Source organism: Annulohypoxylon truncatum (genome assembly GCF_022578515.1).
Source record: "Annulohypoxylon truncatum strain CBS 140777 unplaced genomic scaffold F4807scaffold_4, whole genome shotgun sequence".
Taxonomy (NCBI): Eukaryota; Fungi; Ascomycota; class Sordariomycetes; order Xylariales; family Hypoxylaceae; genus Annulohypoxylon; species Annulohypoxylon truncatum.
Window position 1 is genome coordinate 842751 of NW_025953790.1, and position 10560 is coordinate 853310.

The 10560-nt window shown below is 47.3% G+C and overlaps 1 protein-coding gene across 1 annotated transcript; it reads left to right on the forward strand.

The window, feature by feature from the left end:
- Window positions 1-3279: 3279 nt before the first annotated feature.
- Window positions 3280-5013, forward strand: F4807DRAFT_411187 (ATP synthase subunit delta, mitochondrial). Its single transcript, XM_047996681.1, has 5 exons — window positions 3280-3733; window positions 3785-3814; window positions 3947-4100; window positions 4166-4344; window positions 4415-5013. The coding sequence occupies exons 1-5, from the start codon at window positions 3623-3625 to the stop codon at window positions 4445-4447; spliced, it is 507 nt and encodes a 168-aa protein (XP_047857982.1). The 5' UTR covers window positions 3280-3622; the 3' UTR covers window positions 4448-5013.
- The last annotated feature ends 5547 nt before the right edge of the window (window positions 5014-10560 follow it).

Genomic DNA, 10560 nt, shown 5'->3' on the forward strand with positions numbered 1-10560 from the left:
ATGCAGTTTCTAGAATAATGGGCATATGATTGCCGATTTCGCTTTTTACTCATCCAGCTCATCTTTGTCATATATGCATTGCGACACGACTTAAGCAGGTGAGCAAGCACGGGTAGTGGCACTACATGTACATACGTACATAGTATGTAAGTAAAGGAAATAATACAGGGGGCCGAGGCCGCTCTGTCAAGAGATGCGAAGACGTCCGGGCGCATCTGGACCTGCAAGTAATTTCTTTAATTTTGTTAAGCTGTACATGACCGATGGGCTGAACATCAACGGATCCGCATGTTGTGCTTGATCGCGAATTTCCACGAACCACTTTTTGAACTAACGAGTTTTTTCTTCTCCTTCTTCCTTAATTTCGCCTGTCTTGTTCGATCGATTCGACGGTGAGATGGAAGGTTCGGTTGTATTCATGCGGCCTAATTTAGTCCATCTGCCATAGCATACCTAGGTACCTAGACCGTAGCTGTAGAAAAGTTTTCTCGGCAGGCTGAGAGAAAAAAAAAAGTTTTCTAGATTGCCGGCGTGTTGTTGAGATAGACAGTTCATCCCCCTTTACACGGGTACATATTTATTTATCGCTCACAGTGTCCATAACGGATCGTAAATGCTGCCGCTAGCCCTGGTGGCGTATCCTCTTTCATACATATAATTCATACTTTGAGTGGTCCTGGCTCATTATTCTCCGAAATTGTGTTCAATGTTCTTGTTCTATTGCTGCCGCTCCCAGGGCTGCCAGGGCTAGTTAATTACCGAATTCTTACGGCTATCCTCTTCCAGCTAGAAGACTCTTTGATTCAAGATACGATAATTACCTACTCACCATCTCTTCGCCTATCCCGAAGGTTGTGTAATCATCCTTTCAGCAGGCCTTTGTTGCCCGACTACTAAATCTAGCCAGCTGGCTGTACGCAAAGGTCAATTCTGCTTCCAACGCAGGTAAGCGGAAAACCTAAATGGCTTTGTGTAGCCTACCATCGCATATTTGCATAGGTGCGATACCTACCTAGGTAAGAAGGATGGCTCGTTTTGTGAGGCGGTGAGCCCCCAACGATGATTACCGATGCCGCCTTAACAGGTTAAGGGTTATTAAGGTTCTAAAGACTACCTAAGTCCCGACCGGATTGTTTGGGATAATAGAGTAGCAGGTCCCTGGCGACCGTAAATTGGAGGCATTTTCAAATCTCCCTATCATGAGCCTTGTAAAAAGACAACAACACCTAGAACCTAGTCTTTCAAGCCTGATAATGGCACGACATCCACAGCGGACGATGTTGTACAGTACAGCACAGTACAGCGAATACAGCGAATACCTCATCCGTTACCCCGGTCTTTCTGGCCTCTTTGATTCGCTGCGTATCGACTGGACATGCCTCAAGATGTCCTCCTGCGTCCAGCATGACATTTGGGACTGTTACGCAGCTAGCTCCCTGCAGGCTGCAGCACGCAACCTAGTTCGGGACACGCGCGGGTACTCGGGATAATAAAAGCATATCGCCCATGGCATGTGGGCTCTTCGCTTGCCCTCCTATGCAACTCTATCACTCACACCATCATGTCCTCTGACATCAGAAAACAAAGAGCAAAGGCCGCTAACCCCTCGCCCTAATCTGTTGTCGTTAGTCTCGAGAATAAGAGTGCAGCTCTCGTAGAACACGTGGTGTTGGCTTTTTCATTGCCAGGTGCTGGAACATGTGAGACTTTCGGATAATCAACACTACATTTTGATGGGAGTGGCAACCCTTGCGTGCTGGGTGCTCCCTCTTCCCAAATCCCGCCGGCGGTCGCCAATGGAAGCCATCCTGCTGGAGGACCCCACGGCGAATGAAGGTGGACGAAACCCCCAACTGCCCCTCTTTTGGGAGGCAAGGAGGTTGATCTGCTTTGACACATGGTATAAGATGCGCTCTCCGTCGGCTTGAGGGGCAGCCTGACTGTGCCTTACGTACGCCATTCGTTATAGTCGCCATATATGGCTCTTAGCTGATAAGCTGGGGATTGCCCGACTGTCCAACGTTGTGTTCATCTTTCCTGTTCTTGCTTTGGCCGCTTCTGATCGCTTTTGGAGATCATACATAGCATAATAGCGGCGTGGGATATACTTGGCCGCTAAGCAAGTTAGATCAAATCTCGTACTTGTGAGCTTGCCTCCCTTTCGCCCACGGGTATGAGATGTCGGAATCCCCCTCTTTTGACCTACCAGACCTACCTACGCAATTAGGTCGCAGCTAAATACGGTCCTTCTTGTTAGATCTCCAAGGTAGCGTACCATAGTAACTTGTTAGTGTTCACCACCCCGCATTCAGAACTACACTCTTCAAAGCTTAGTACTCCCAACAGCGCCATCAGCGCGTGGGTAAAAATACTAAGCCTAGCTTGGTCAATTCTCCGTCAGAGATTCGCATTTCGAGTTCCTGTTGTGCGCATAATAGCGACATCGACAGTGAAGGTAGGGTCCAAATCCCTGTTGCCATATGTTTCCAACTAGTGATGTTTGACGATATGACAACCAATGGATCTGTACGACATACCAGGACATACGTAGTAGCTTGTAAGATTTATTCAGGGTCTTTCCATCTATGCCGTTTGACCGGCATCCTTCGTGAGTCCTGTGACACCTCCAAAAAGCTTGTCTTCAGCCAAGTTTGACTACGATGTTAGAGGTGTGTTGCAAGTGTCGCAAGCAGATTCACAGGTATGATGTAATGTTGTGATCTGCACTAGGTAATTATCGAGAGCTTCAATCACAGTCCCCCAGCTGCCGTCTTGACAGAGTTACCCATGAATCCGACTACCACGCCAAAGGCCCAAATGTCGCTCGCGTCCAATATAGGCTCACGAGATTCTTAGGTCATAGTTGAAGATCATGGAATTTTAATAATATCTGGTAGCGCCGTAATAGTTTTGACGTACGACTCGGTAAACCTGTCTTGGCAGGGCAAGGTTCGCCTTAATGGGTACGCTACGTTCACGGCCCAAGCCGTCCTGGCGGTCCTCATTCTGACAGCTTGTGCCACTCTCATTTCCCGATATAGAGCGGAACCGTAGATGAGCGGGATGAACGGGGTGAGTAGGGGGCTGAGGTCTCCGGATACACCCGATGGTGACAACTTCCAGAATATACCATAATAGGACTTGAGAAACAAACAAGAACACGGAAATATACTATACCTACCTCATGTAGTAATCATCATACCCATACCAACTCTGTGCTTGATTGAGATAAAGAAGCAATCATGTATGAAATGACATGTTAAACAGGTTTCCGGCTTCTTGACGTTTCGCCACCAACATTCAAAAATTCAAGAATGTATATCTGTAGAATTTGATTGGATAGAATTGCATAAGCCTTCGCAATCCTCCGAATCCTTCGGCCGTACATTTGATGACTAAGGTTGGTGTCAAAATCACGTGAACAAACGGCACGGCTGCCAGACGTCCGAATCAGGTGCGCTCAGGTCACGTGCTAGTATCTTCTAGCCTATTCCTAAAGGGGATTAGACTGGAATTGTGTGAACCGAAAGCCCGATAACTTCAAGATCTAAATTGTTTAATGTCAACGTCCATCGTGAGCTTGCTCTGTCGTGAATTCTCCAATTGACAGCAACCAGTCATCATGAACACTTTCCGCGTCGCTCGCGCAGCCCTTAGGGCTCGTCCCACGGCTATGCGTCTCCCCATTCAGCCCCTTCAGCGAAGGACGTACGCTGAAGCCGCATCGGACAAGGTTTGTCTCGATATTATTTTATGCCGATGCTGTCACTAACCTCTATTTTAGATCAAGCTGAGCTTGACTCTCCCCCACCAGGTATGAATGAACATCGATATGATATTGAGCCGATCTGCCGTCATGATACTATCGCCATCGGGGACGCAATGCTCTAATTAGCGCACGCTGCGACGCAATCCGAATGTGCGGGCAAGCTAATTCCCGCAATAGTCTATATACAAATCCCAAGACGTCGTCCAAGTCAACATTCCCGCCGAATCTGGAGAGATGGGTGTCCTTGCCCAGCACGTTCCCGCGATCGAGCAATTGAAACCCGGTTTGATCGAGGTCATCGAGGAGAGTGGCGGCAGCAAACAGTTCTTCCGTACGTAACAAATAGGATATGATTACGACGTTGGAATGCAAAGCTAAATACTTGTTTATCTGTAGTTTCCGGCGGCTTTGCTGTTATCCAGCCGAACTCTGTCTTGAGCATCAATGCAGTTGAGGGCTACCCCCTTGAGGATTTCAACGCGGATGCTGTCAGAGCTCAGATCGCTGAGGCGCAAAAGGTTGCGAGCGGCGGCGGCAGTGAACAAGACATTGCGGAAGCCAAGATTGAATTGGAGGTATGATAGCCCCGGAGTTGCATATCAACTTAGCTATGTCATTATGGGGATAGCACTAACATATTCATAGGTTTTGGAGAGCTTGCAAGCAGTCCTTAAATAGATGACGCCTTAAGAGAAAGGAGGGAACTTCAGAGGCAACTTGTACATCACAAACCTATTCCTTGCAGCAAAGCCGTCCAATGGCACGAATTGAGCATGATTAGATGCTTAGGTGCTTAGATTTCCTTGCTACAATTGTAGCACCTTCCGTTATTCATCTGTGGGATATCCTTATATCAGTGCTTGCCTTACTCCTGAGTCTTGATTTCAGCTTCCTTTGTTATATGACTAGGGTGTAAAGGCAATTGACACTTCAATTCCATCTAACCTCGTCTAGTGTCTACTTAAAATGCCACAATGGATTATCTAAAACATTGATCTTTATATTGTACCACTTAACATAGGTTCATCGAATATTGACTATTGTATGGGTATAACTGCGACAGCCTATTGTCGGCTAGCACCGTTCGTCGTCGATGGGTCCGGTATTAAATATGTCGACTTACTCATTGGGCGATCCTCCAAGTGCGAACGCTCCCAATGACTACGATCAAGTTCCATTAGCTCAAAAGATCATACCAAAAGGGACTGTCTCGTCCCGGATACGTCGGCTTCATTACCTTACCCATTCCCATTATGCAATGCCGGAAGACCCTGAGTTTATAGCACAAGAACGGAAATATGTATTGGTTGGTTAGGGCCGACACTCGGGTTCATACTACGGTGCTGCTGGACCATGGCTCGCCCCTCTTGGGCCCTCCTTCATTGGTCAACAAGGTGACCGGCGCGCAAATAATCAGAAACATGGCTTTACTGTCAGTTCCTCTAGTTTAACCAGCCACACTCCAAGACCTGCCAAGTCAAGTCACGTCGGACAGGATTACAATCATGGACTCTTTAGTACTCCGAAGCGCGATATCCCGAGCCCCGTCACTAGTCTATACACCTTCCCTACGCTCGAGGACGTCGATCTTAGTCAAAATTCCGTTCATTCTACGCTTGGGGTCAAACCTCTAAATACAACGAAATCTATACCGGCAGCGCCAAGCTCACCAAGTGTATCGACAGTGTCGCAAACCTCGTCTCTAGCTACAGAGGCCAAATCGCAAAAATTCGCTCGTGGATTATTTGAGCAACATGGCGTCGGACGACCAACCGGTTGGTTTTCTGACGATGAAGACCTGTCTCTTCTAGGCGATAGGACTGCCGACCACCGGAGATTCTGTAGAATCTGTCACATTTGTTCTGCACGAACTTGGTCTCAGACTCACTGCTCGTCTTGTAAGCATCGGTTATGCGCAAAATGCGTTTGTGAAGTACCTAAAGGTACTGAAGGAGCACACGAGGGCTTCGTGCACCCTCCAAGTCATACTCTTAAGCCAGATAAGGCACGATCGCACCATCGAAGAGGCATCGACGGCAGAGTAGAACCAGGCACTGCAGGCGATGAGAGTTCGACGACTCCTGCTTCGAAAACAGCAGCTCCTAGTCCTTTGACGGAAGAAGTAAGATCCTTGAAGGACTTATCTAGCCGATCAGTGAGACGAAATCCTTTCGTTGTCGCAGATAAGAAGAGAACAGAATCGACAGCCGAGTCTCACGTTGCTGAGCTATCAGCTGTTCAAGAATCTCACTACCGAGCATGTTCTCGTCGAAGTACAGATAATCCAACTCATGGAATTTCTAGTACCAAAATTCAATGTGACAATCCTATATGCAGAGCAACACATGAAGGGCATTACCCGTATCGGCATAGTATCACTTGTGCTCTATACCGAAGTGATGAGGCAGAAAGATCTAGAGCTTCACCGAAGTGTTCGCAAACATCAGATAACACCTCCATTGTTCGCCCAAGGAACTCACAGTCTAGCAAAGAGGCGTCGAGACCCGTAAACATAGAGTACTGGCATCAGTATTCGGGGTTTCACCACTCCCATCATAGTCACGACATAACGAGCAGCCCTGTAGTGGGCGAGCACAACTTTGTAAACGGAAAGCCCAGTCCTGCCACATTAAGAGACGCAGCAGATTATACACCGGACAAAACACCTATACCTAAAGGTCGTGTGTTGAGCCCGCCATCATGGCTGAAAACGCCAAGGAAGGAGGCCGGCGATGCTAGGTCTAGACTACACCATGTGGATACAAAGGGCCATAGACATATGCTGGACACTCATGTAATGAGCTCGAGTGAAACAAAAGTCGAGCATCCGAAGGGTTCATCCTATGGGTTTCATTCCGCAAGGGACTCAATCAACAAGTTGACTAGGTCGAGTCTCGATCTTTTACGGATGGCTGCCCCATCTCCGCCCACAGCAATGCATGTCACACAGCATCAGAAACCGGAGTCTTGGCTTGATTATTCGTCCGCGCATGTACATTCTCCAGCAAGTCACGAACTATCTTCTCACATGATAGGGACACCAACAACTTCACTCCACGAGAATTCTCCGAGAGTGAATCAGAAGACATCTTCTCGTCATGAGCATAGGCATAGACGTGAACATTCCCTAACACGCCTTCAAGTCAAAGACGCTAGATACAAACAGAATGAATTCCTTAGCCCCTCGTCCGCTCGATCCACTGGTCGCCATTCTCATCAAACCTCGGGAAAGTCCAGTCATACCCACCACTCAATATATGGACATTCCCGCGCTGAGACCGTCCGGCCTAGAACTAGATATTCTGACTTTCGAGTCGACACTCGTACGATGCGCGAAGATGAACGGTCTGCGTTAAGTTCCACGATCCGTACAAGTCATTCCCCGCTACAGCCAAGGCAAATCGTACGTGACATCGATGAGAGCACCACGTCTGAGGGCCGCGCTTCAAGTCTGAGGCTAAGAAGAGACTCTATCTCGATTTCCGATGAAGCATCGGACGTCGAGATACACCGTCCGAGTCCCATATCTCCTCCGAACCACGAATGTAACTGGAAAGAACGTTATCTCGCATTGGCAGCAGAGATCCGGTTACTGAAGGCCGAGCTATCCACTCGGGCTTCACTAAGAGGTACAGATGTTGATTATACGGGACTTGGTGACGAGAACATTACGAATGATGACGAGGATCTGGGAATTGAAGGGGTGACGATTATCATGCACCTGAGGGGAAGAGAGGACCTGATTATCAAGACGGACTTAACACAAGACCCTGGATAAGGTGATATCGGTTGAGGTATATGTTGGAATTGAAGGATTAATGGCATGGTTTCGGGACGAGCGGCTGGGGGGTAGTAGAGGACGAGGGTAATTAAGCCGTTCGACAAACTTGGATGAGCCTATGGTGGTATAGAGGACACTTCTTGTTAGGGTTTAGGCGTCATTATTATATCAGTATTCAACACTCATTCTGCCTTGAACAACAATAATAAGAGGCATATGTCGAAGGGCAGCCAGTATTTCTTACTTCGACTACAAACCTCATTTCTCAAAAGGCAGCTGGGAAATGTATCAAAAACTCAGCTTACGGGGCTCTGCGATTCGGACTTTACCCTATCGTGTACTCTATTCGCTATCTCCGTTGATTGTTTTCTCCACGTCAAAGCACTACCAGAGGGCGGTAAGGTTTGCTATGAATTATCGCATGAAGAAAGCCACTGCCACCAACAAATCAAGGCGAGACGACATATCTAACAGTTACACTTGACGTAATCCCGTGAGGCTTTAACCTTGGCTTTAACTATCCAACTACCAACATAGAAAATCCAAGAGAGATGCAAGTAGCCATACTCATACCAAGGCCTTACGAGGCAAGCCAGCGATCCTGTATATCGGCGATATCTATATTCCACTCGGATTTGTGTCTTGCCCTACGGAGAATTAAAAACCTCATAGGCATTAAACTTGTTTCACGTCTGTACCGCGTACATCTAAATTGAGTTCTTATTGTCTCGACACCCGGGGACGCGGAATGGGCTAGACAAGGCCTATTTGCGCCACCTGGGCTTGACATATACTATACCTACATGTATGTAGCCAAAGCCCTAAATGCCGTGGAAGGGTTCCTTAAGACATTCCCACTTCATCTACACCGTGCGTCGGATACGGACCAGGAACAGCAATTAATGTACCTAGGTAGGGAAGTAGGCATGTTTGTATATACCTGCTTGTCGTCGAGGTCGTATCGAGGCTTCTCGGAAATCTTGATACGGGGTTCGACAAGGCGAGGGAGCCAAGATGTTGGAAATCCTCGTGGCTCGGGTGGCGCGTTTTTCCTTTCGTGTTCACTCAAGTATGTTCGTAGGACCTCGGATTAAAGTGCCGAAGGTGAGAGACAATCTTACCTTATAGAGATTATATCATACTGTGTATACCAGATGCGGCATGGATATAGTGACAAAAGACATAGGACGAAGGGCTAAATCTGGTAACTATAGACTATAGTAAGTCGTTTCAAGTTGCGACGATGTTTTCTTCCATGAATGGTTGATCCTAGGAAAATGTAGTCTCCATTGTACAGGCCCAAGAACATTGTAAACTTTATGTTATGATGCTATTTATATTTATATCGGGTACATACTGATCTAGTCATGGCTGTCCCTGGGCAGAGACGACGCAAAGTTCTTAACGTAACTATATACCTAGGTCAAGCTCATGTTTCTTAGGGTCTTGGTATCCTACACGAGTTAGTCTAATCCCTACTTGTTGAATATATTTCAATATCTGGAGAGAAACCCGTGGTTTCGGAATGATAGACCTGCTAGAGCAAACGAGTTGAGTACTAGGATGATAGTGCCTCTCTAAATGGGAGCCTTGGACCTAGTCTTGGCGGCTGTTCTCAACAAGACATAATGCCGCAATAGACAGGACATTATGTCTTACGGCGACGTTTTTCGGCTTTATTATCGTGGATTACTGCACTAGCGATAGGAAACATCGCGATGGTCTAGATTCTCATGTCTTAGATAACAAGGTTGGTCTCAAGCCAGGCCGATATACCCGGATCCCAGGATCGAGATCTGACATACATCGTCATCTTCCAGTCATCGGTTGAGATTCAGCAAGTCACTCAACTTATTATCGTGTGGCGGGCTCAAATGGCTAAGACGGCATAGACAGTTTGAGTCTTCTTAACTTTTGAACTCGCATAGACCTCGATGCCTGAAGTCGGTATGATCGTCGGCCAGACCTGCTCTTCGCCGTCCGAGAAGTTCGAATTAAGCATTTTCGCCAAGTGGCTAAAGAGAAGTCAGGTTTGTCTGCCAATTGCAAGGAGAAGAAGAAATAGTTCTGGAAATGCTTGGGCGGGAAAGATCTTGGTTGATAATGCCAAGTCGACGTGGCCGACATCCACGAGCAATAAGCTTTGCCAAGCGCCAAGAAACCTGCCCATCATAAGTTCGCGACCTGGGGGCAGCAAGATGTTCTCGGGACCCTTGGCAACGGGCACTTGTTGAAGATCGCGGGGTACCTGATGGTCTAGTCGGACTTGGGATATGATCGGATATGCAGGCTCTTTGTAGATTGCTGATGGATATTAATATTGTCAAGCTGTCAGGCTGCATTTTGTATTCTGTAAATTTGTCAGTAAAGGGGTGGTCCCCGGCGTGCATCGTTATATGAAATCTTCGCGCAATACACTACCTACTTCCACATCTACACATAATTGGTGCGCTAATATAAAACCGGGTGGCTATGCCTTTTCTCACAAATTCTAGGTAGGCACCCTCATTTATCTCGGAGACTGTATTATGGAAGATAACTCGGATAGGCCCGGAACCGAGAAGAATTTCTGACATAACTGTACCTTTATGGCTTTAGCTTTGCTACCCTTCGCCGTCAAGTTTGTTAATTGTTCAGTTGTTGAACGAATTATACAGACCGTTGCGAGTTGGACTGTCACGCAGTGTCACCCTACACAAACGATCTCGGCTGAACAACCTACAGAGACCCTCCTGATTACCGTTTCGGGTGGGTAATCAATAATGAAAACCAGTTGATGTGGCTTTCGCTGGTCGTGTATAGGCGGCCAAGGCCCACGGATGGTGCAGATTAGTCAAATAGAAACGAGTATAATTAGAATCCGCGCGCGCGATCTGCCTAGGTATGCATAGGCAAAGCAAACACTCTGGATATTGACCGCCGTTGTTTGCGGAACGTCGCTCACGGCAATTGCTTCGGAGGACGTCATGCTTCTCAAATTTGGGGTCGAAATCTTTCCGGGAACTGCCGG

What these genes read in the sequence shown, in the direction of transcription:
- F4807DRAFT_411187 (XM_047996681.1), top strand. Translation starts at nt 3,623, where the DNA reads ATGAACACTTTCCGCGTCGCTCGCGCAGCCCTTAGGGCTCGTCCCACG. An exon ending in GCTTGACTCTCCCCCACCAG is followed by an intron (nt 3,815 to 3,946) that starts GTATGAATGAAC and finishes TTCCCGCAATAG; the next exon opens with TCTATATACAAATCCCAAGA. An exon ending in AAGCCAAGATTGAATTGGAG is followed by an intron (nt 4,345 to 4,414) that starts GTATGATAGCCC and finishes ACATATTCATAG; the next exon opens with GTTTTGGAGAGCTTGCAAGC.